The following is a 26,101-nucleotide window of genomic DNA, read 5'->3' as shown; positions in this document are numbered from 1 at the left end:
TTTCTCTGAACTGATTCTGCATTATACACGGCACAGCTTATTACTAGTGTACTTACTGTACCTTTAAGAGTTTACGTCTTTCTTTGAAAATCTACACTTACTACATTATTACCTAGCAATAGACATTGCAGTGCAAACACTACTTTCATAAGGCTTTGCCTTTTTCTTTTCTTGACTCTTAAACTACTATGACTGAAAACTATCTTTCTTCTTTGGAATTTTAAGATGTGTTGAAATGTCTCTGATGCTGATTGCCAGGTACTATGTTACATACTCACTCGACCAGTATGGAAGTTTAAGCCACATCTATACATCCTCTGTTTCCTTCTCTTCTAATACTTTTTCTTTTCCAGCCTTTCATTAAGCAACTCTTGTTAAATGAATTTGTTTATTTCTCTGAGACAAAGAATGACTAGAACTAGAGCATTACTATACTATATGCTTTGCCCAGGCTGTTGTGAGAATATTTTACATAGAGCTGCTTCATTTCCTGCGTCTACTACCATGAGCACAAGAGAATGGATATTTTCCGATTTCCAATGACCTGACATGGGAGGTTTGATTATTGCTTGTCTTTGTTTGTATGTTTGTTTGTTTTTTGCAAACAATTTTGCACCTTATTTTGTCTCTTAGCCAGCTACAAGTATGGTTGATTCACATGGCACAGGCTTTGTTGGTTTGTTTCCAAGACAACAGAATTCAAGAGTCTGCTGTGTTTATTTTGCTGTTGATGCAGCTGATGTAAAGACTGGTTACTATGAATAGTAACTTTACATTAGGACCAACTGCATCAGTAATACTTGCTATTTGCACATTAATCTTCCATTCATCAGTACTTTTCACCTGGCTGTATTTATCTTAAATATTCTTTATTAACCCCTTTCAGTTTCTAGAGCTATCTTGTTTTAGAATAACAAATATCAAAATAAAAGTATAGCTTTTTAAAATCATAGCCCCTATGGTATGGTATTCTTTGTGAGCATATGTACTGGGTTACAAACAAATTGGATCAGGGCAGGGGAGATAGCATAATGGTTATACAAACAGACTCTCATGCCTGAGGCTCCTAAATCCAGGTTCAATCCCCCGCACTACCGTAAACCAGAGCTGAGCAGTGCTCTGGTGCTTCTCTCTGTGCCTCTCTCTCTCTCTGCATTTCTCTCAAAGATAAAATAAATAGAATATTTTACAAAAAAAAATAATGTCACTTACTATACTATGAGGAAACAAAAGGCAGAAAAGTGATGCCCTTAACATGGGGGAACTGGGTGATATGATTAATATTCAAAATCTCTCCCTCTCTCCCTCTCTCCCTCTCTCTCTTTGACTGTAATAGAAATGAATGCTTTGGGGGCATATGACTTTAAGTAGCAGACTTTCTTTTGGGGCTGGAGATGAATAGAGATGCTAGTGTATAAGTAAAGCTGTCCCTAATTTATTTATTTATTTATTTATTTATTTATTTTGATTTAGTAATGATCGACAAGACCACAGAATAAGAAGGGTACAATTCCACACAATTCCCACCACCAGAACTCTGTATCCCATCCCTTCCATTGGAAGCTTTCCTATTCTTTATCCCTCTGGGCGTGGACCCAGGATCATTATGGGGCGCCCCTTAGTTTATGTTTACTGACATCACTTTTAGAATCTTCCCGCATTATATGATCCTTCTTTGCAACTCTTTAAGCCACTAGTAGATGATACATTTGAGGGCATGATGTGTGATGCTTCATTTTACAAAGTCAGAAAAGTAGTGACCAAGTCCACATTGAATGACTAAGCTTTAGTAATCATTTTCAAAGGTCATAATGATAGCCCGTTTCGCTGCTCTTTGTGCAATCTTTATATTCTGATAAAAGTTTAGAGCAGAAGTATAAAAGGGGATTTGCCATAAACATTTTCAGAAATCTAGAAAACCTAAAATATCTCAGGTAACAATTTTAGAAGGTAAAGCTATGTTTCATGCATTAAGCAGAATGTGTTTTCAATGAAAATTGTACTAGATCATCTATAAACATTTGTATATCTGTCCAGAGGAGAGGAGCTGTGTTAAACTGAGTAAAACTGAACACTAGTAAGAGGCCTTTCAGTGAATATCAGTCCTATTTTCTATATCTAAATTTTCCTGACAGAAAAGTAATGGAGAGAGAAGTCTGAATTGACCCAGAGAGATTCCAATTTTCTAAAAGCATAACATTTATAATTCATCAAAACATTAAGCAATAAAATGGCAACTGCTATGTTTCTCATGACAGTAATAATTATGTGACATCAGTTGGGTACTTTTAGTCAGAATGTCATTAGATACTTTTAACTTCACACTAAGAGATTTTAACTTAGTTTAGTGAAGTTCTTTCATATGCTTAGTAAATTTGAATTTCTTCCCAGTTATTGACATTAACTAGACATTTAGATTCCAATGGCTGATGGATAATTGATAAAAATCATCTTATGAAAACACTGTAGTGAATTAAAGAGAAATTTTAATATTATTTATTGGAGAAGATATACCAAGATATCTCATATGTAGAACAATCAAAATATGAACTGAGCAAAGAACAGTGCATAGAATATAGTACAATTTGGAGCTATGTCAGAGTGCTAGTATATGATGGGGTTAAACAAAAGTAGTGGGGGGGGGGGGCTGCGGGCAGTGGTGCAACAGGTTAAGCGCACATGGTGAAAAGTGCAAGGACCAGAGTAAGGATTCCCGGTTTGAGCCCCCGGCTTCCCACCTACAGAGGGGTCATGTCACAAGAGGTGAAGAAGGTCTGCAGGTGTCTATCTTTCTCTACCCCTTCTCTCTCTATTACTTTCTGTCCTATCCAACAACAACAGTGATGGCAACAATACCAATAAATACAACAAGGACAACAAAATGGAGAAAAAAATAGCCTCCAGGAGCAGTGGATTTGTAGTGCAGGCACCAAGCCCCAGAAATAACACTGGAGGCAAAAAAAAAAAAAAAAAAAGTAGGGTTGAAGGAAGATCATGCAGACTAAAGAGAAGAGATTGGCCTTATTAAGTAAGAAAGTGATCTTTGTGAGGCTGGGTGGTAGAGCACCTGCTTAAACACACACATTACCGTACATGACGACCTGGGTTCAAGCCCCTGGTCCCTACCTGCAGGAGGGAAGCTTCATGAGCAATGAAGCAGGTCCACAGATATCTCTCTTTCTCTCTCCATGTTTATCTCCCCATCCTCTCTCAATTTCTGTCTGTACTATGAAAGGGGGGTGCAGGTGGTGGGGCACCTGGTTGAGTGCATGTATTACATGTGCAAGGACTCGGGTTAGAGTCCCCAGTCCTCGCCTGCAGGGAGAAAGCTTTGTGAGTGGTGAAGCAATGCTGCAGGTGTCTCTCTGTCTCTTTCCCTCTCTATCACCCCCTTCCCTCTTGATTTCTGGTTGTCTCTATCCAATAAAGATAATAAAAAAATAAAAAGGGAAAAAGAAAAAGTTTGAGAGAGAGAAGAATCCTAAAATGTCTACATCTGGGGGCCAGGTGGTGGAGCAGCTGGTTAAGCACACACATTACAGTGCACAAGGACCCAGGTTCAACCCCCCCCCCCAACCTGCAGGGGGAAAGTTTCACAAATGGTGAAGCAGGGCAACAGGTATCTCCCCCTCTCCCTCTTTACCTCCTCCTCCCCTCTCAAAATTCTCTCTGCCTCCATCCAATAATAAATAAATAAAATATATATTTTAAAACAAAGAGAAATGTCTACACCTGGACAGCTTAAATGTATGTAACACATAAGAAATCTCCAGCTAGGGAGTCGGGTGGTAGTGCAGCAGTTAAGTACAGGTGGCACAAAGCACAAGGATTGGCATAAAAATCCCAGTTCCAGCCCCCTGGCTCCTCACCTGCAGGGGAGTCGCTTCACAAGCGGTGAAGCAGGTCTGCAGGTGTCTATCTTTCTCTCCCCCTCTCTGTCGTCCCTCATCATCTCTTCTTATAATGTCTTTAGCATCATGTGATTAAATGTGTGCTGTGAAATTGAGGGAGTGACACAGTTGCTTTAAAGACAAAGGCAGTGTCTTTCACTCCAGTTTCAGTGTCTGAATCCCCTTAGGAAGAATTAGTAATAAAAACAAGTAATAAAACCCAGTATAACAACAGCTGAATGTGTCTTTACCCATTGTTAAATATAAGTAGATGTTTTAGGATTGTATATATTTTCATCAGGGTCAAGAATAATACATAATTTCTATGATTAGTAGTCTAGTATTTTGAACAGTAGAGTTACCATATTTTATTAACTAGAATTGGAATATAGAAGTGCTCTCAGTTTATAATCATGATCCTTCAACTTCTCTGCCTAATTAGTAGACATTCAAATGGAATATTTAGTATAGTTTGCTGAATAATATATGATAACATTATTACCACCTGCTAAGTTTTACTTCAAGTCCCTGATTATTCTTTTTTGAAAACCTATACCCAAGGATTTGTTTCATCCAAACATGACAAAGTGTTTCAACAAATCATCTCCTTTTGTTATTTTCATTTTTCCAGTTTTAATTTATTTCTGTCTTTCATTCTTTCTTTTTCCCCTGTTTTCTTACTTTCTTTCTCCCGCACTCCCCACTGTCTCTCTAGCTGGCACCAGGTTTGTCTCTCCTGGAGCGCAGTGCCTGAATGTGAATCTACAACTCCTAGCAACCATTGCCCCACCCTTACCTCCCTCCTTATTTTACAATATAGAGAAACATTAAGATGGAAGGGGAGATAGAAAGTGAGAGAGAAAGAGAGAGAGAGTTCTACAGCACTTGCTTCACTATTTATGAAGCTTCTCTCCCCAGCAGGTGGGGACCTGGGGTTTAAGGCTGTGTCATTGTGCATGGTAACATGTGCACATAAACTAGTGTGCAACTGCTCCTTTAAAAACTCCTTTATTTTTCACATCGTGAATCTCTAAGGCTCGTAGGCATGAGGAATCATCAATTAGATATCAGCAAAAGCAAATTCAAACATCAAGTGTTGCCAATTTCTGAGCCACTCACCTGCTATTAGAACATTTATCTTTTCTGTGCTTCAGTTTCTTTAACTTAAAAAAATACTTGAGAAAAAATACTTTCTTTAACTTAAAAAAATACAAGAGAAACCTTGGAGTATGAAAATTTCAGCATATAATAGCTGCTCAGTAAATACTTCCTGCATATTCTAACCTCTTTCAAGCTGACCTAATCAAATCTTTGTTGATAATGATTAAAGCTGATCACTTCTTATAGTACTACTGCTTGAAATTGTCTTAGCTCCTGTACAACTCATTCAATATAAACCTTCAGCTCCTCCGTGATAGTTTTCTTCCAGTATTTCATGTCTGCCTTTCTTAATCCATCTCTTGCTGCTTTTGCTTTAACTGATGAAACCATTTAGGGTGCTTTTTTTGTAGCAAAAGAAACAAAGTAGAGTTTTATGAGGAAACAAAGTAGACTTTTATGTGGGTCCCCCCCCCTTTAGAGTTGACTCTTAACAACAAAGCATTCACATGTGGGATGCAGTTCACATAATCATATCTATCGTCTGTCCATATAACGTCTTTTTCTCAAGTTGGAAACATTCTCCAAAATAGGTTGGAATAGGAGACTAGGGGATTGACTCTTTTTGCATGATTTCCCTTACTATATTTCTTTTCACTGCTGCAACTATTAATAAAATTCAAACTGCTCCAATAGAATCCATTGCCTTTTAGTGGCTGGATTTTATTCTCTTGACCTATGCAGTATTACACTACTAAAGGAAAAGGTGTCTAGAAATTGTATCATTGCATTTGTGCTAGATGATGTCTCCTGACAGTGACTTGAAAAACAAATATGTGTTTTCTTTCTAATGCTTTTTGAAGAGTAATACTAAGCTCTTGATTCAAATGAGGTGTTGTAGTTGTACAAAGCTTTAACGAGCAGCTCTGATCATTCATTTCCATCCAGACGCACAACAGGCCTGCTTTTCCTGTCCAGGGCTTCAGCAGAATAGCTCTTCCGAGTGTTTATAACCAAAATGCACAAGTAAGTTCACTGTTTTGTTTTGCTTTTTTTTCTGAGCTTGCATGACTTGTGAACTCTGCAGGCCAATTTACTGTCCTGAAAACCCATTCCCTATTCTAACTTTATGAACATATGAAAAGAAATTAAAATCCTATTTCTTTTTCAAGGAGATTATGAAGTTAAGTACTATTCCCTTACAAAGGTCTGCTCACTAGATCATAAAAATCTTCCTTGAGGTACATGCCATTAAATAATTACATCAGACCTTAAAATTGGTGGTGTTACCTGGCATTCTGATATGCATTAGTAAGTCTGAATGCAGATGAATATTCCTTATGTGAGTGAAAATTAAATTTTGGTGTGCAGAAGAATCCCATGGGACATACTGGTACTATGTGTGCTCAACCGGGTGCCCCACTGCTCAGCTTTTAGGAACATATTTGAAAGTGCACCAGGTCCTTTGCTCCATAGAACTGAATCACTTCTGGGAGGGTCAGCCCCAGAGATTTCAGCAGATCGCCTACTAAAGATTTGAAACTACTGTTTGGATTGTGTGCTGCTTTTCTCTATGTGCCACCCAGATTTGATTCTCTGGCCTCCACTGCATCAAAGGAAGTTACCCTGCTGTGGCTTCTTCCCTCCCCCCTCTCTCTTTTCCCCTCTGTCTAGCTCTTTCCATCTAGAAAACTAGTTTAACCTCCTCCAAAAAATTTTCGAATATCATTTCCTCTTTTTGTAGGATTTGCTCTTGATCTGGGACTGAGTCAGCTCCCTTTTATTCTTCCCTATTGTTTTTCTTTCCCTTCTCAAAGGAAATTCTATTTCAATGGGAACAGAGATGAATACCTTTACTTTTAACAACAAAGTACCAGTGGTGTGTATGATATTTTTATTCAATTATGTTCTGCATTTGTTTAGTATTCCTTGTTCTTCAGGTGCTCAATAAATAGTTGTGGTTGACTAATCACCAGTAAGTAATTCAGTAAATGTGTTATTTAGATACATCCTATCAGAAAAGTATTAACAAGGATATAAAATCATAAATGAACTTAACATAATTTTTTCAGTAAGTTTCTATTTCTTACCCCCCCCCTTTTGTTGCCCTTGTTGTTGTAGCCATATTGTGGTCATTATTGTTGTTGATGTCATTCGTTGTTGGATAGGACAGAGAGAAATGGAGAAAGGAGGGGAAGACAGAGGGGTAGAGAAAGATAGACACCTGCAGACCTGCTTCACCACCTGTGAAGCGACTCCTTTGCAGGTGGGGAGCTAGGGACTCGAACCGGGATCCTTATTCCAGTCCTTGTGCTTTGCATCACACATGCTTAACCCGCTGTGCTAGGACCCTGAGCTAGGGCCTGACTCCCTCTATTTCTTACTTTAAATGCTCCAAATATCCAGAACAATCTGCTTTCTGAGCTAATATAGTTATAAATAGGGTTAAGTAAAGAGCTTTAGTGAGCATGTATAGTATTCATGTCATTGACTGAGCAATGTTTGAAATTATATTAATAAATAAGATTGTTTAAACTTAAGAGGAAACTGGTGTGCATGCACCAGCAAACTTTTAATGAAGGCAGCCTCATATTTGTAGCTGCCTGCATTTTTCCAGAAGCGAGGGCTATTAAACCAAAGGTCAAGGGGCCAGGAGCCGGGCAGGCATTCACAACCTGGTAGAGCGCACATCTTGCTATGTGAGGAGGCTTAAGTTCAAGTGCAACACCACCTGGGAGCATCGTGGACAGCTCTGGGGGAGCTCTGTAGGTGATGGGGGTTTTCCTCTAGTTTCTGTCTCCTCTCTGTGTCTGCCCTTTCCTGTCACCTTTATTTCCCTTCCTCCCTGCTCCCCCTCTTTCAGAAAATTAAAATTATAAAAAGCCATGGGCTTCCCCCCAGAACTTCTGATACTATTAGTCTTGGATGGGGATAAAGAACTTTACTGTCTAGCAAATTCCCAGGTGATGTTGATTCCGTTGATTTGTAAATCACTTCTGTGAGAATTCTGCTTTTTTTTTTTTTTTTTTTGTAACGAAGTAACAGGTGACTCAGATGAAAGCTTGGAAAACATCAAAGTTAGTGGTTTACAATGTTATGCTTTGTGCCTTAGCTGTGAAATTCTGCTCCTTGCCACTTTTTCAATAAGCTCCTTGAAACTTTGTCTTTATCGATAAAAGCAATAAATGACTATTTTAGGCAATCTAGTTCTTCTTTGTTTATAAAATATACATTTTCCTTTAAGAAAAGACTTTTAAACATTTTTATTATCTTTATTTATTCAATAGAGACCATTAGAAATTTAGAGGCAAGGGAGAGATAGAGTGACAGAGAGACACCCGCAGACCTGCTTCACCACTTGCAAAGCTTTTTCCCCTGCAAGTGGGAACTGGGGGCTCAAACCCAGGTCCTTGTGCATTGTATCATGTGCGCTTAAGCAGGTGCACTACCGTATGGCCCCAAAATATACCTTTTTCCTGTGCAAGTCCACCAGCACAGCCACTTCCCCTTGCCCTCATAAATAATGGTGTTCTCAGTAAACACAAGGCATCGGAGTATACTCTGCAAGCCACAAATAAAAGAAAATTAAGGCCCAGAGAAAGACCAACATTCTTGAATCACTAGGCCAGAAATTTCTGGGAAAATACAGGTGTATGCTCGTAGTAAGCACTTGTCTCTTCTACTATTGGTATCCAATGCTTTTATCTTTGCTGTTTATAATTTTATTTCAAATGTATGTAATACATAGTTCAATTGAAATGTTGCCGGTTTCATTACTTCTGCAGCCACTCAAACAAATAACAGCTGAATTATGGTGTTTGTAGAAAAGTATCATTTTTTTAACCAAAAAATAGCTAAAGGAAAATTAAAAAAAAAAAACTTTTTAAAAATGTGGTGCAGACATCAGTCCCAGGGTCATGCATATGTGCTTATCACTGAGCCATCTCTCGGGGGCCTCTTTTTTATGAAAGAGGACAGAAAGAGTAAAACATCAAAGCCCTGCTCCACCATCAATGGGGCTCCCTTAGTGCTGTCCATGGTACTTTCATGTAGTGGAAAGGATTGATTTCAAGATTCATGTGTAGAAGATGTCTGCTCTACTGCTGAGATACATCCCCACCTGCCAAGTCACTTAGAACATCTTATCTGGCTAACCTCTGGGAACACTCCTCTCTCTCTCTCTCTCTCCCTTTCATGAAGGTTTTCTTTTTTTATTTATAAAAAGGGAACACTGACAAAATCATACTATAAGAGGGATACAGCTCCACACAATTCCCACCACCAGAACTCTGTATCCCATCCCCTCCCCTGATAGTTTTTCTATTCTTTATCCCTCTGGGAGTATAGACCCAAGGTCATTGTGGGATGCAGAAGGTGGAAGGTCTGGTTTCTGTAATTGCTTCCCCACTTAACTTGGGTGTTGACTGGTCGATCCATACTCCCAGCCTGACTCTCTCTTTCCCTAGTGGGGCGGGGTTCTAGGGAATCAGAGCTCTAGGACACATTGGTGGGGCTGTCTGTCCAGGGAAGTCTGGCTGGCATCATGGTAGCATCTGGAACCTGGTGGCTGAAAAGAGAGTTAACATATAAAGCCAAACAAATGGTTGACTAATCATGAACCTAAAGGCTGGAATAGTGCAGATGAAGAATTGGAGGGTTCACTTAATTTCCACATTCAGTAGCTCTGACTTTGTGAAGCAATATTTCCCCTTTATCCTCTCCTTATCCTCCCAAGTTGTTTTGGACATATTCATCCAGTTTATAGAAAATAACAGTTTGCAGGCGCCAGATGGTGGCACACCATGTTAAGTGTACATAGTATAAAGCTCAAGGACCCACACAAGGATCCCAGTTCGAGCCCCCGGCTCCTCACCTGCATGAGGGTCACTTGAAGTGATAAAGCAGATATGCAAGTTTCTTTCTGTCTCTCTCCCTCTCTATATCCCCCTTCCTCCCTCTCAATTTCTCTCTGTCCTGTCAAATAAAATGGAAATAGGGCCTGTAGGAGCAGTGGATTCATGTGCAGGCACTGAGCTTTAGCGATAACCCTGGGAGTAAATAAATAAATAAATATAACAGTCTGTGAGGCCTAGGATAGTTCGTCTGGTAGGGAGCATGCATGTCCTGGGTTTGTGCAAAAAAAAAAAAAAAAGGAAGTCCAGAAGTAGTGAGGTTAAATATACATGTGATATAAAAAGGAAAGGCAACTTATAACAACAAATGGCATGAGGTAAAGCCTCCATTAAATTCACTTTATTTCTGGGAAAGCATGACAATTGACATTTCTCTTACTTCTCACTCTAGAGGTCAAATTATGTTTCTTATGATTAATGGATGAGTAAGTAAGGATTTCAGACAAGCTATTATTAAGTTAGCATTGCTTACTTAAATTGCTATGTATCCTGGACTGTACCCAACTATTGAAGTAAAACAGTGACTTCTGCTTTTACAGTACATAGAAAAGTGTCAGTATGTTCATGAGTTAAGTTTAAATATTGTAACTGTAAATGCATGTGACATATAACAGAAAATGGAAAAAGTGATATTAAGTGTCATCTATGTAGGGAAATCTAAACTGGAATGTAACTTCAAATATAATCAACTCGCTTTTCTGAAAAATACCTTTCATCAACATTATACTTAAATCATGATTACTTTGAAATCTATGAAAAGTCTTTCCTAGTAATTTTTATTGAGGGAAAGTCAGGAATAAAGGTCAGAAGACTGGATTCTAATTACATCTAGTATATGTTACCCCAAGTACTCTAAGCCTCAAATTCTTTATCAGTAAAATGAGAGTAACACACCTAGTCTTCATACTCTATAATGTTTTAGTGGAAGCCAAATGATACACATAGATACTTTTAAATTATAAACTCTATGTATATGGGTAGTTGTCAAGCCTTTGGTCTTCATTAAAATAATTTATTTTATTTATTTGCCACAAAATCTGGTTTCCCTCTTTACCACTCATACCCCTTAATAAAAGTTGCCAGGTACAAATTTTAGAATCTGATTCTCTAGAGTTTGATGTTAGAGACAGTTTTAATAGCAGAAAAGTGGCTTAAGCGACAGTCATACTCCAAAATCTATTAGTACATTATACTATAAGTAGAAAGTCAAATCATAAAACTTAAAAAAAAAGATATCCTTGCAGATTTCTTGGTGAAGTGAACTTAAACTGCTATTTTAATTGAGAAGTCCTTGTTTCAGCCAAGATCTGAAGTAGAAAGTCGATGTTTAAAGAGATAGGGACAGTGGGATTTTTATGAATGAATATACTTCAGAACACAATTGAATACTGTTCTTAAAGCTCATGAAGGTACAGGCAAAATTTCTCCTTTGATAGTTATAAAGCAGAGATACCATGTAATGTTCGAAATTTGCTATTCATTAAGTCAGAGAAATAAGCAGTTTGACTTATAAACTGTCTATTGAAATTCTCAACATTTGAAATATTGTCTTTTAAAGGATATAGTTTTCATTTTTCTGATAAGATCACCCTGAAATGCATGACTTTTGATCATGAAAGATAAAAATTGGGTATATAATATTTGGGGGAAAGGCTGGCATTCAATGTGGGAGAGGCTAGGGGAACTAGACTATAGCTTTATAAAGTCACTGTAGAGAGATTAGCCTAAAAGTATAGCTAATCCATAGTTTAGAAGTGGAAGGGCCAGGTAGTGACACACCTGCTTGGGCGCACATGTTATAATGCACAAAGACCTAGGTTTGAACCCTGGGTCTCCACCTGCAGGGGGAAAGCTTTGCGAGTGGTGAAGCAGTGTTGCAGGTGTCTCTCTGTCTACCTCTCCCTCCCCTGTTGATTTCTGAATGTCTCTATCCAATAAATCAATAAATACAGATAATAAGAAAATTTCAATTAAGAAAACTATAGTTAAAAAAGAAATGGAGGGGGTCAGATGGTAGCGCATGGGTTAAGCGCAAGGCACAAGGACCGCCATAAGGATCCCGGTTCAAGCCCCTAGTTCCCCACCTGCTGGGGAGTCGCTTCACAGGTGGTGAAGCAGGTCTGCAGGTGTCTGTCTTTCTCTCCCCCTCTCTGTCTTCCCCTTTTCTCTTCACTTCTCTCTGTCCTGTCAACAACAACAACGTCAATAACTGCGATAATAATAACTACAACGATAAAACAACCAGGGCAACAAAAGGGAAAAAATGGCCTCCAGGAGCAGTGGATTCATGGTGCAGGCACCGAGCCCCAGCAATAACCCTGGAGGCAAAAAAAAGAAAAAGAAAAAAAGAAATGGAGTATGCTGAGAATGAAATACTGAATTGCTTTATGCAGTGACTACATGTGAACGAGATGTTTGTCAATATGAAAGAAATAACAATTTTCATAGTACTGCCTGTTGCTGCATTTAGTTTTTTTTAAAAAGTAACATTTAAGTTACATGAATTAGATTATTTTAGGTGCTATTTGATTCAAAGTGATTACCTGACCATTTTTTTTAGTAGGCTTGCTAATTTTAGATAATTCTAATTTTGCTTACTATTTGGAATATTTTGATTTAGAGTTGAGCATAATAAAATCATTAATGAAAGTTTTTCAATGCTATAAATTGAAATTTACGAGATGTACTGGCCTGTGTAAATCACATGAGCAATTTTAAAATATTCTTAAATATTTGTGATTCAAGTTTCAGGAATATTCAGGGCATTTTTGGATAGGCACGTCTTTTTAATTATCAAAATAGAACTTGCAACTAATCATACAACTGAAAATTTGTGAATCTATTTGTAACATAAAAATCAGATTTTCAAGACTCATAAGTAGCTTAAAATTAAATGTCATGGTGTAGATGGCATTTTGATTTACTTTGTAAATATTTTGATTCTAATGTTCTTAAAGTATACATCTTGTAATTTTAAAATTTGAAAAGTAGACTTTCTCTGAGTTATCTCTTTTACACATCAATTTAAGTGTATTATGATATAACTGTGATTTATTAATAATGTATGATTAATAAATAATAATCCTTATATTATTTAATTTTTACAGAAGTTTTAACTTCCTATTCTGTATAAAAATATAGCAGATGGGGATTGAGTTTGCCAAATGAGGCATTTTGGTTTTAAATACAAAAAATATAATAATTCTATTTTTCTTTGCCAAAATTTCAGACCCAAAGTTTACGTCTGTCAGACCTCCACAGAAAATCACATCTTTGGAGAGGAATAGTCAGCATCACCTTGATTGAGGGTCGAGACCTCAAGGCTATGGATTCAAATGGGTTAAGTGACCCCTATGTGAAATTTCGACTTGGGCATCAGAAGTACAAGAGCAAGGTGATCAGATCTCTGTTTCTATTAATATATGGAAGACAATAATAGATAAAATGAAAACACTAAGTAATTAAAAAAAAATACTTCCAGTGAATGGAAAGGTATATGGAACTGTGGTGGTGAAAATTATATGGAATTGTATCCCTCATTGTTAAATCACTAATTAAAAAAATAATAATACTGGGGCCAGGTGGTGGCACACCTGGTTGAGTGCACATGCTACAATGTGCAAGGACCCAGGTGCAAGCCCCCAGTCCCCACCTGCAGGGGAGGAAGCTTTGCAAGTGATGAAGCAGTGCTACAGGTGTCTCTCTGTCTCTGTCTTTCTATATCTCCTCCTTCCCCTCAACTTCTGGCTGTCTCGATCCAATAATTAAATAAAGACAGTAAAAATAAAAATAAGCCTAACAGAATTTTCTTGACCTTCATGTCACTAAACACAACCAGTAATTGCATTTAACTTTTGTTGGTATTCTTCGTGTTGGTTTGGTCCTCTTCCCCCTACCTCTGAGAGAAATGGTTTGGCCCTTGCTAGTTTCTTGCCCTGCTTTCTCCCTGCCCCCTATGCTAAAGATGTTCAGAGTCCCAGCAGCAGCAGCTGAGAGAGAATGGTGGGGGAAGCACATGGTGTGGTGATTTGCCTGTTCGTGAATAAAGATTAAACTGCAGCTTCTCAGCCCAGTCGTGTGTCCTCGAGTCTCTCTCTCTGTCTACCACCGCAACGCTAGCCTGGCCTGCTGGAGCCCCGAACATTAACAACAAACTTTTTTTTTTTACTTACTTTTTAGTTACTATGTGAACTGGAATTAATTATTTAACTTCTCAGTGTCTTCATTGTCACCTAAAATACAGGACTAGTAGTAGGAACTATCTCTAAAAAGAGAATAAAGGAAAGGGACCGGGTGAAGGAGCACCCAGTAGAGCACACAGATTGCCATTCATAAAGACCTGCTTACAACCCCCTGGTCCCCACTTGCAGTGAGGACATTTCACAAGCCATGAAGCAGTGCTGCGGGTGTTTTTCCTTCTGTCTCCCTCTCTATCTCATTCTGTCATACTCTCTATCAGAAAAATAAAAATAAAAACAGATTCCCATGGCTGATGGAGTTGTTATACAGGCACCAAGTGATAAGTCTGGTTACAAAAATAAAATAAAATAAAATAAGGATGGAAATGTCGTGGAACAACCTTGTGTTAATTTGTGGTAAACACAGGATTCAAACAGTGTTGGCAACAACTATTACAACTATGAACAATATCAGTACAACAAATACCATTATTTTGTGCAAAAGAGGGTACATTACTCTGAACCCTAACTTACTCAAACTAACTTATACAATGCAAATTCTAAATGTAAAGATTAAGTTAGAACACAAAGGGTCAGATTCCTGCTACCCCTATAAACAGTGTGCCACATAGGAGTTTACTTAACTTCCCCAAACCCAAATTTCCCCATCTGTGAAAATGAGAAATGTGCATGGTGGAATGGTGATATAGTCTCTCCCCTCTCTATGTGTGTGTCTCTTTCACCCATTCTCCTTTCTTAGAAGGAACAGTAAACAAATTAGACTCTGGAGTCCCCTCAGTAACATTGCAAATGCCTGAGACCCTCATTCAGGTCATTCCCTAGTTCTGCATTAAATAAAAATTAATGTCTTGGGTTGGGTCATGGTGCACCAGGTTAACAGCCCATGCTAAATAAAGAAAGACCCAGATTCAATCCCCCAGTCCCCACCTGCACAGGTGAAAGCTTCATAAGCAGTGAAATAGTGCTGAAAGTGTTTTTCTCTTATCTCTCTCTCCCTCCTCCCTCCCTCCCTGCTTCTCTCTTTCCCTCTCATCTTCTCTCCATCTATATCTGATAAATAAATATTTTAAATCACTAATTTAAAAATCTAATGTCTAGGGCCTGTTGGTTTTACCCAATAACTTTAATGCCTGAGGCATCAAAAGTTCAAGTTGAATCCCCGGTATCATCAAAAGCCAGAACTGAGTAGTGCTCTTGAAATAATCATATAACAGAATCACTGAGAAGATTAGATAGATATATATTATGAATGTAAAGACCTACTGCCATAAACAATTACTCAATAAATGATAGCAGGAAATATAACAGCAGAAGTAGTCATTATAAAGTAATTTTACTAGATGTAACAGTATAACATAAAATAATCATGTTATAATATTACTGATAGAAGTAACGATACTTTTTTTATAATTTTATTTTATTTATTTCCTTTTGTTGCCCTTGTTGTTTTATTGTTGTAGTTATTATTGTTGTTGTTATTGATGTCGTTGTTGTTGGGTAGGACAGAGAGAAATGGAGAGAGGAGGGGAAGACAGAGAGGAGTGAAAGATAGACACCTGCAGACCTGTTTCACCGCTTGCAAAGTGACTCCCCTGCAGGTGGGGTGCCTGGGTCTCGAACCAGGATCCTTATGCCGACCCTTGTGCTTTGCGCCATGTGCGCTTAATCTGCTGTGCTACCACCTGACTCCTAACGATAATTATTAAAGTTCACAGTACTGACAATTACTGGGTCTTTGAGGAATATATATGCACTGTACTCAAATACTACCTCTTTACTGGTCAGCTTTTATAGTAGCTGATTTGTAGAAAGCTTGATACAACTTGTAGTCACTTTCATCTTGTACATCACACTCACCTTAGCATCATGAATTTTTATGGATTTTTGATAAATACCTGGTTTAGGAAGTTTTCATCAGTCTCTAAGGTAGTTAGAAGCATCACAGAGCCAATTCATTAGCTATTAGGTGGTTAGAACTGTCTGCAGGCTAATCGTTACCTTACTGAGTGTCCATAAGGAAAGGAGAAGGATCATTTGGAACCTGAAGAAAGTCTAAGGGAAAACAACCCTAACAAGGAAACTGGCAACCTAGTCTCTTTACAGCCAAATAAATAAGACAGACCATTCCTTCAACTCTTGCAGGAGTTCCTGTACGTCCAATTATGAGGCATTTCAGTTATCGTAGCACTCATCCACTTTCATCTTTCTTTTCTGCCATGGGTTTAGTAACATTAGAATGAAACAACTGATTCCAAAAATAGGTGCCTATGACCACTTCATCTTGTCCTTTATCAATTAACATGATTTCCATGTGCTAGTGAGCTTAAAACATTACTGACTTTTATAGTTCTGCTCTTTAGGTGTGAAATATGAAACCCAGCAATGGACATGTGTCTCTCTTTGCTCTTTATTTCCATGATCTATTGCTGATTAATTTCAGATTATGAACTTTAAAATTGTGAATCATTTGCATTACCTTTGCACATAACATACTTCATTGCTTTCAAAGTCTTCACATCTAAGGATCTGCATTTCATACATTCTAAAGAGAAAAGATCACTGAAACCCTCCTGCTGAAAAGAAAGAATAGAGAAACAAATATGATTTTTTTTCCCTAAAACAGCGGTGAATGAAATCTTAAAACGCATCAATATGGTCACTTCCCTGATTCTACAAAATGTCATATTTTAATACTTGAAGTTATAAAATTGCACGTTAGATATCTTTCCTGTCTGTGTGAGAGGGAGATTACATTTATATTGTGGAGCTGCTGGTTTCCTTGAGTGCTGATGTTAATTATTGCACAGGAGCCCGGTAATGGCCACACTGCCCTCCATCTTGCTGTTAACCAGACCTTCAGAATCTGACCTGGTGTCCATCTTGTTGAAGTGTGGGGCTGATGTCAACAGTTACTTACTAGGACTACTCCCCATACCAGTTCATCTGGTGTATATACATACTAATTGATTTTAAAAAATGGCATTTTATTTTGGGAAACAGATCTGGAGATCTGGTAAAAGCAGAAATGATATATCAGTATTATAAAGGTAAATGCTTTTGACTATCCCAAAGTTACTTGCTTCCTCTCTTGCTCCTATAGAGTTTGATTGTCTTTTAAATATATTCAACTCTGAATTCTCATTAGATGTGAGGGACTAGGGGGCGGGGGAAGGACAACCCTGAGAATCCTCTTTCCTATATTATCGAACAGTGGTTTGCCTTCATGCATATGAAGCATATGCAAACCATATGAGTGGTTCTATGAAATGAATGTTAGTAGCTGAGTGAACTGTTTCACTTAGAGGTTTTTGGCTTTTCTTTTCTTTCTTTCTTTCTTTTTCTTTTCCTCCAGGGTTATTGCTGGGACTTGGTGCCTACACTATGAATCTACTGTTCCTGGAGGCTATTTTTCCCATTTTATTGCCCTTGTTGTTACCCTTGTTGTTGTTATTATTATTGTTGTCATTGCTGTTGGATAGGGCAGAGAGAAATCGAGAGAGGAGGGGAAGACAGAGAAGGGGAGAGAAAGACATCTGCAGACCTGCTTCACACACACCCCCCCCCCCGCAGATGGGGAGCAGTGGGGTGGAACTGGTATCTTTATGCCAGTCCTTGGCTTTTCTATGTATTTCAGACTTCTCTTGGTTTTTAAGATGATGAGAACTTGTCTTTTGGTTTTTAGGGTGCACCATTTACAGTCTTTTCAGAGGATATGCATTAAAAACACTAGAAATGTGTTAACTCAGTCCTATAATTTCTGGAAGTGTTTTAAGTGTTCACACTTAATGAATCTTTATTAAGTACCTAATTTTTTAGCCTCTCAGGTTAAAAATTTGAAAAACTGATACTATGAGACAATAATGACTTTTTGGTTTTCCAGATTATGCCAAAAACTTTGAATCCTCAGTGGAGGGAACAATTTGATTTTCATCTCTATGAAGAAAGAGGTGGAATCATTGACATCACTGCCTGGGATAAAGATGCTGGGAAAAGGGATGATTTTATTGGCAGGTTTGTGTAATTTAATATTTTTGTTCTCCCCAGAGGGGGTGAGTCTGATTAAAATAATACTTGCTTTAAGTCTGGTTATGGCAATTGGTCTTATGGCAACGCAATGCTTGGATGACTGAACTAAACATTTGAAGACTGACCAGTAGGTGGCAGTTTTGGCCAGTTGATGGACAGGCTATACAACTTTAACATCCAGAAACTATTTCCAGATGTCAGACACTATGTATGTAAAAGTTCTGGGAGTTGAAAAAAAGTTGAATATCATTTGATGTGATTCTTAGAGAAACAAAGTGTATACTCATCTCTGAAATTGCTTCTTTGTACAAGCATATCATGACCATAAAACATATTGTTTCCTATAACTCTCTACAATAAATAGAATCTTGATAGTACCCAGAATCTCATGTCTGTAGAGCCCTCAAGTCATAGCAGAGGAAACATGTAAGAGAGGCATATCCATGTTAATCAGTTAATGCTGCCAATAAAGGATCATTCTGAGGTTTACATGACATCTCTTCACAAAGTCAAGGTCATTCGACTCGTAGCTTGAATGGCTTTCTGATTTCTTGTCTATTTACATATCATTGAGCTAAATAAGACTTTGTAGCAAGATACACGGAAGCCTGTGACCCTGAAATAAAGAAAGCATGAAATTCAGGGGAAAAAAGTGCTACTTTTGAAACTTAAAGTCTCAAAACTGACAGCCTTATTGTTGCATTTTGAGTAATTAAAAATGAGTAGTATAAACATGTTGCACACTCCCAAATAACATCATTTCAGTAAAAGAAGACAACTATGGTAAATCATCATTTGAAATGTGTGTGAAGGCCATGTAGCAACCAGAAATTCTAAGTGTCTAAAGTAATGCTGATTAAATTGAAAGTAGTATATTGTTATCCTTTCGTCAGGTAAGGAAAGTTTCTTATGTTTATTTGAAGACTGTGTGATAATACTGGAAATGATTCAAGTTACATTAGAATTCCTTGATTTCTAGCAGAGTTCAAAAAAGACCTGATTACTTTCAGTAATTTCCAGTTAGTTTTAAATTCTAAGAGTAAAACAGTAGTAGTAAAACTGTCATTGTATTAAATTCCTTTTTAAAAATTATGATCACTTTGGTTATTGATGCCTTATTGTGGGAAGATTAGAGTGAAAAATAAGACACCACAATGGCTCTACCAGAAAGTTTTTATTAGTGTAAATAAACATAATAGAATTTCATAAACTACCTTGCTGTGTTTGTTTTCATCTGGATATCTAAAAGCTGGAGTTAAATTTTGTGCCTAAATAAGTAAAGTTTTTATGTATTTTTTTCCTTCCCCTCAAAAGTCAATTCTGGCTGGTAAAGATCTATTTGAATACAAATCCTGTCTTTCCTTTGAAGCTATTTTAAACTTACAATATTTAATAAAATGCTGTTTTTTTCTTTTTTCTTTCTTTCTTTTTTTTTTTTTTTACTCATCGATTTAATTTTATTGGCAGGGAGGAACTAATAGTTCACAGTAAATACAAATCCCTCTCACCCTCAGTATAGGTCCTCCTCCATTATCATGTTACAGAACCTGAAAACCTCCACCACTAGCCCCCAGAGTCCTTTAACACACCAAACCAAATCCAAACTCCACTTTGTGTTTCCCTTGTCTATTCTTATTTCTCAACTTCTGTCTATGAGTGAGATCATCCCATATTCATCCTTCTCTCTCTGGTTGATGTCACTTAGCATGATCCAAGTTCCATCCATTATGAAGTTAAGAAGGTGAATTCCTTATTCTTAATAGCTAAGCAGTATTGCATTGTGTATATACACCACAATTATTTCTTTAATTTTTTATTGGGGGATTAATTGTTTACAGTAAACACAGTTGTCGGTACATGTGTAAAATTTCTCAGTTTTCTGCAAAACACTCTGACCCATCAGCCCAGAGTCTGTGATGGTCTTCCTCCACAATCATTCTCCAGGACCTGGCATTCCTCCCTACACCCCAGCCCAGAGTCCTTTATCTGGATGCAATACGTCAACCCCAATGCGAGTTCTACTTTGTGTTTACCCTTTTCTGTTCTTATTTCTCAACCTCTATCCATATGAGACCATCCATATTTATCCTTTTCTTTCTGGCTTATCTCACTTAGCATGATTCCTTAAAGCCCCATCAATTTGACACCAGATGTAAATGCAAAGGTAGATAGCACAGCAGAACTTAAAGGAAGGTACAATATTTAAATGTAATGATGAAAATATGATTGTATATAATTCAATTCAGAAGACAAATTAACAGCTTGAAGTCTGAAAGTATATCAGCAATCTTTATAGTTAAAATTTATTGTATCTGGAGAAAACTAGCCTTCACAGGGGCCAGGTGATGGCACACCTGGTTGAGCACACATGTTACAGTGCACAAGGACCTAGGGTCGAGCCCCTAGTCCCCACATGCAGGGGAAAAACTTCACAAGTACTGAAGTAGGGCTGCAGTTGTCTCTCTGTCTCTCTCCCTCTCAATCTCCCCTACATTTTCAATTTATGGCTGTCTCTATCCAATAAATAAAGATAATTCTAAAAATTTTTAGAAAATAAAATTAATCTTCACATTTATTAAGAAACATTACTTAGTCATTATTATAATATCATGAGAGTTACTGTCACTTGTCTGTTCATTTTTTGTATTAATTTATTTATTTTCTCTTTTGTTGCCCTTGTTTTTTTTTTATTATTGTTGCTTTAGTTATTATTGCTGTTGTTATTGATGTCATTGATGTTGGATATGACAGAGAAATGGAGAGGGGAGGGGAAGACAGAGGGGGGAGAGAAAGATAGATACCTGCAGACCTGCTTTACCACTTGTGAAGTGACTCCCCTGCAGGTGGGGAGCCGGGGGCTCAAACCAGAATCCTTACGCCGGTCCTTGCGCTTCCCGCCATGTGCGCTTAACCCACTGCGCTACTGCCCCTACTCCATGCTTGTTCATTTTTACATACACACAAAAAAAATTCACCATGAATGGAAAAAAACAACAGTAATTATGCTACAATTTATATGACACTTATATATACATTGGCTTGTCACTAGGGGATATCATGATAATGTACATTTTACAAATTTTGCAAATGCAAAAAAATGAGTCTGATGAAGATAAAAGGTCGCTTAACTGGTATGGAATAGGATGATTGCTCTGACACACAAACGCAGGACTCCTGACTCTGAAGCCCATACTCACTTCTCTCAGTCTTTTTCAGTATGTTCTGCAGCCGCGAGATGTTCAGTAATCTGCCAAGAAGTTAGTAAGCACCGTAGGTACCCTTTAGAGGAGGTTTGAACAACAAATTTTACCTGTCATGAACTACAAATTTCAAGTGAAGGTGAAATAATGTTAATCTGTATGTAATTATTTAACTTTCTGATCACCTGCATTTTGGCAGCAAAGATGGACTGCCACCGTTACGATAATCCACTAATAAATCCTCATGATTGCTACAACTTTATGCAGAGCAGTAATCTGGACAAATTGGCTGCTGACAGCTGCGGTAAATTGCCAGGAATGAATGCTGTCAGAGAACAAGTTGTTTTTATGAACGTGAAGAATAAGTAAATCCCATGTCATGCAATTTTATTCAGTTGAAGTTGTTTGCAATCCAATATAGTAAGATTTATTGCATTATTTATTAGAGTACAAAATGCTTGTTTATCTTTGAAGTGGCATTGATTTGGAGTATATATATTTTATGTTGGTGAGTTGCTACTGACTTTATTTGTTGCATTATTGTCAGAACTAAAGCATTGGTACTGCTTATGCTACGAGTAATTTGTGCCAAGATTTTATTAATGACATGTGATAAAAACTTAAGGCTTGGTAAAAATAGCTCATGAATCGTTGCCATGTGTGCAACCCAGTTTTCAAGCCCAGCCCCCCACAGTATTGTAGTTATGCTTAGGCGTCTCTGTTTCTGTCTCCCTCTCTGCCTCTTTATCTCTGAGGAAGTCATCCAGGTGTAGGGAAGCTCTGGAGATGACAAAAATAATAGTTAACTAGTTAATTTAAAAAGACAAGTGCTTTCAAGTTATACAGCCATAAAAAAATCAATTAACTCTTTTTAATGCTGAGCAAAAGAATGTAAAGTTTCACACATATGTGTATTCAGATAGAATGTGCAAATGAAGAATCAGCTTTGGGTTTTTGATATTGAAAAGTTTAAAGTTGTGGGTTAACATACTTGAACATTTAACAGGCTGTAGTTTCTAATTTGCAGTGTTTCTTATTTCTGACACCAGTACTACTAAAATGCCTTTTAATTTAATTTCCTACATAAGAACATAAACAATCCTATAGCATTATTAATTGGAGAGTACAAAGACTACTAGTCAGAAAATTCTCAGTTGAATAAAATTTGTTTAATTAAGGTTCCATAGTTTAGTTTTTCCTTACTAAAAATTAAGGGAAAGGGGGCTAGGTGGTGGCATACCTGGTTAGGAGCACACACTATAGTGCACAAGGACGCAGGTTCAAATCCTTGATCCCCACCTGCTTCACAAGTGGTGAAGCAGGCTGCAGGTGTCTCTCGGTCTCTCTCCCTCTCTATCGCCCCCTCCCCCTCAGTTTTTCTCTGTCTCTATCCAGTAATAAATAAGTAAAAAAAAGGGAAATATTTGATTAAAAGGCAGATAATATTTAATAAACTGTAGTGTGTGTGTACCACTGATTATTGTTTTAATCTTTTATTTTTTATCTTTATTTGTTTATTACTGGATAGAGTCAGAGAGAAATTGAGAAGGGAGGGGGAGATAGAGAGGGAGAGAGAGACACCTGCTTCACCATTCATGAAATTTTTCTCCTGCCTGTGGGAACCAAGGACTTGAACCCGGGTCCTTGCACACTGTAATGTGAGAACTTAACCAGCTGTAATACCATATGGACCCATTGTTTTAGACTTTTATAAATTTAACCTAGGTCAAATTTATCAAATATATATATTTTTTTTCTTTTTTAATGTATCTATTTTTATTTCTTAACTTATACTAGTGATTTATAAAATTATAAAATAATATAGATATAGTCTCACACCACTGCCATCCCCAAGTATAACCACAGTTTGCTTTTATTTTGTGTGTATGTGAAGTTAAAAACCTTGCACATGTGTTCTCTCACTGCTCCAGGCCATGTTTTCATTCATATCGAGAGGGAGAGATACAACAACGCCAAAGCATCTTCTAATCCCATAACACCTCCCATGTGGTGCAGGGTTTGAATCCTGGCTGTGTGCATGGCAGTACACTCACCCTAGCAAGAGCTATCTCTCAGAAACTATTATTCATATTTTTTATCCATTTTACATTTTTCTTATGGATTTTTCTCAACTGCAATATTTCTTACACCCTAGGCAATGTTTCCAGTGATAGTTTCCATGCACAACTTTCTTTATATCAACTAAATTTACTTTAAGTCAATGAATGGGAATTTTTAGAAGTTTGGTGACGGGCTGGGGGAGATAGTATAATTGTTATATAAAAAAAATTCTAATGCCTTAGGTTCTGATGTTTCAGGTTCAACTCCCCATAACACTATAAGCCAAAGCTGAGCAGTACTCTAATAAAAACAATAATAAATACATTTTAAAATAGAGAAAGAAAAGAAATTAAAGAAAGAAGGAAAGAAGGAAGAAAGGAAGGAAAGGATATTGGAAATATTTTCCCTGATAAAGCTGTCTTGCCTGAAACAGTGAAACAGAGACAAACTCTGACAACAGACAGTAGCAGCATTAGTACTTTATAATGTTGGTGGTGATACAAACACTTCTGAGTGATCTTATGACTTGAAAACTCTGTAGTGGCCTGGAAAGTTTCTCGTAGGTAGAGCATAGGATTTGCAAGCAGAAGGCTCCAGGCTTGATCTCTGTAGCCAAATATGCCAAGACCTGCTTCATCTCTCTGTCTCATAAAACATTTTTTAATCAAATTTAAAAACAAAACTTCTTTGTTATATACTGAGCTCTATATCATGTACAGATTCCGAGGGTGTGTGTGTGTGTGTGTGTGTGTGTGTGTATTTATTTCTTGGTGTCACACTGCTCTTAGGACAAATCAGTCTCTCTCTCTCTCTGTTTCTCTCTATGTGTCTCTCCCTTCCTTCCTTCCTTCCCTTTTTTCTTCCTTCATTTCCTCCTTTCCTCCCTCCTCTCTCTCTTTCCTTCTCCCTTCCTTCCTTCCTTCCTTCCTTCCCTTTTTTCTTCCTTCATTTCCTTCTTTCCTCCCTCCTCTCTCTCTTTCCTTCTTCCTTCCTTCCTTCCTTCCTTCCTTCCTTCCTTCCTTCCTTCCTTCCTTCCTTCCTTTCTTTCTTTCTTTCTTTCTTTCTTTCTTTCTTTCTTTCTTTCTTTCTTTCTTTCTTTCTTTCTTTCTTGAGTTATAGAGGTAGAGGAGCCACAGCACTAGAGCTTATACCCTGGTACTGTGTTACTGCCTTGTGGTGTTGGAGCTCAAAGCGGGGCTGTGTGGGTGGCAAGACATGCACCCTACTAGGTGAATGATCTCCCATCCCCAGGGATTGTGCATAATGTTGATTTTTTTTTAATATAGGACCCTGCTACTAGTTTACAACGTATTCATTTTACTTATATAACTGATTTTAATATATTAAGAAGTATAAAGCTTTATCATTTTATTAAATTTGGGGGAAAAAACAAAAGAAATATTAAGTTGTGTATTTATTTTATGAGAGACTTGAGCACCACTCATATTCCCGGTACTAGAGATCAAATCAAGACCTCCTACATACAAGTCCTATGTTGTATCCACTTCACTACTTCCCCAGCCATGCAAAGAAGTGTTGTCAGGGTTTGTCTTTTTGTTCATTTTTTTAAAAAAAATATTTATTTAGTTATTCCCTTTTGTTGCCCTTGCTGTTTTATTGTTGTAGTCATTATTGATGTCCTTGTTGTTGGATAGGACAGAGAGAAATGGAGAGAGGAGGGGAAGATAGAGAGGGGGAGAGAAAGACAGACACCTGCAGACCTGCGACTCCCCTGCTGGGGGCTCAAACTGGGATCCTTACGCTGGTCCTTGTGCTTTGCGCCACCTGCACTTAACCCTTTTTGTTCATTTTTAAATGTCTACAACTAATACTGTTACCCAGCAGTCACTGCATACACTTAGAAAATCCTGGTTAAAGACAGTAGAACTAAATTTGCAGTGCAACTATCTTTACTGATAATTTTGTGTTGTTGGGTTAAATTCTCAGTAGTTATGGTTATACCACCATTGATTTGTAAATCAGAACATGGTAGACCTACTATGAGTAGTGATGGTTCAATGGGACATCCATTATCGTTCTGTTAACTTGTGCTTCTTTAAATAACATTATCTTGAGACTGCAGGATGGCGCATCTGGTTAAGTACACATAATACTAAGTGCAAGAACCCATGCAAGGATCCGGGTTCAAGCTCCTGGCTCCCCACCTACAGGAAAGAAGCTTCACAACTAGTGGAGGAGGTCTGCAGGTGTCTATATTTCTTTCTCCCTCTCTATTTCTCTTTCCTCTCACAATTCCTTTCTGTTTTATCCAGAAAAATGGCAAAAATGGCCACCAGGAGCAAATGACTGGTAGTGCCAGCACCAAGCCCCAACAATAACCTTGGAGGCAAAAAGAAAGAAAAGAAAAAACATGATCTTTAATCCAAAGTCTCTTTACTAGGATCATTTAAAGCCAGTTGTTTATTTTCTGAAGATCACCTCAATTATAACTAGATCGTATTATCTATAAACCCACTTAGCAGGGAATATAAAACCAGACAGCAAATGAGCACCACTGGTAAACCTTCTATGGCATATAGCTCATTCTGTTCCCTCAAAAAAAAAAATAGAGGTCATGTGTGATATATTTGGTGTATGGTGACTGTGTTAGTGTTTATATATACCTGTGAAGCAACTTCCCTATAGATGGTGAGCCAGGGGCTCGAACCAGGATCCTTATGCCGGTTCTTGCGCTTTGTGCCATGTGCGCTTAA

The 26,101-nt window shown here is 37.7% G+C and overlaps 1 protein-coding gene across 1 annotated transcript in view; it reads left to right on the top strand.

The window, feature by feature from the left end:
* The window catches only part of LOC103120922 (multiple C2 and transmembrane domain-containing protein 1), a 355,114-nt gene that overhangs the window by 279,596 nt on the left and 49,417 nt on the right, over positions 1-26,101 (top strand). Inside the window, exons 8-10 of the mRNA XM_060201181.1 lie at positions 5,937-6,014; positions 13,131-13,295; positions 17,981-18,111. Of these exons, the coding sequence (XP_060057164.1) occupies positions 5,937-6,014; positions 13,131-13,295; positions 17,981-18,111 (374 nt within the window). The remainder of the gene's footprint in view (positions 1-5,936; positions 6,015-13,130; positions 13,296-17,980; positions 18,112-26,101) is intronic.

Source organism: Erinaceus europaeus, chromosome 11 (assembly GCF_950295315.1).
Source record: "Erinaceus europaeus chromosome 11, mEriEur2.1, whole genome shotgun sequence".
Lineage (NCBI taxonomy): Eukaryota > Metazoa > Chordata > Mammalia > Eulipotyphla > Erinaceidae > Erinaceus > Erinaceus europaeus.
The sequence above is the reverse complement of the archived record's forward strand: the minus strand, read 5'-3'. Positions and strand labels throughout refer to the sequence as shown.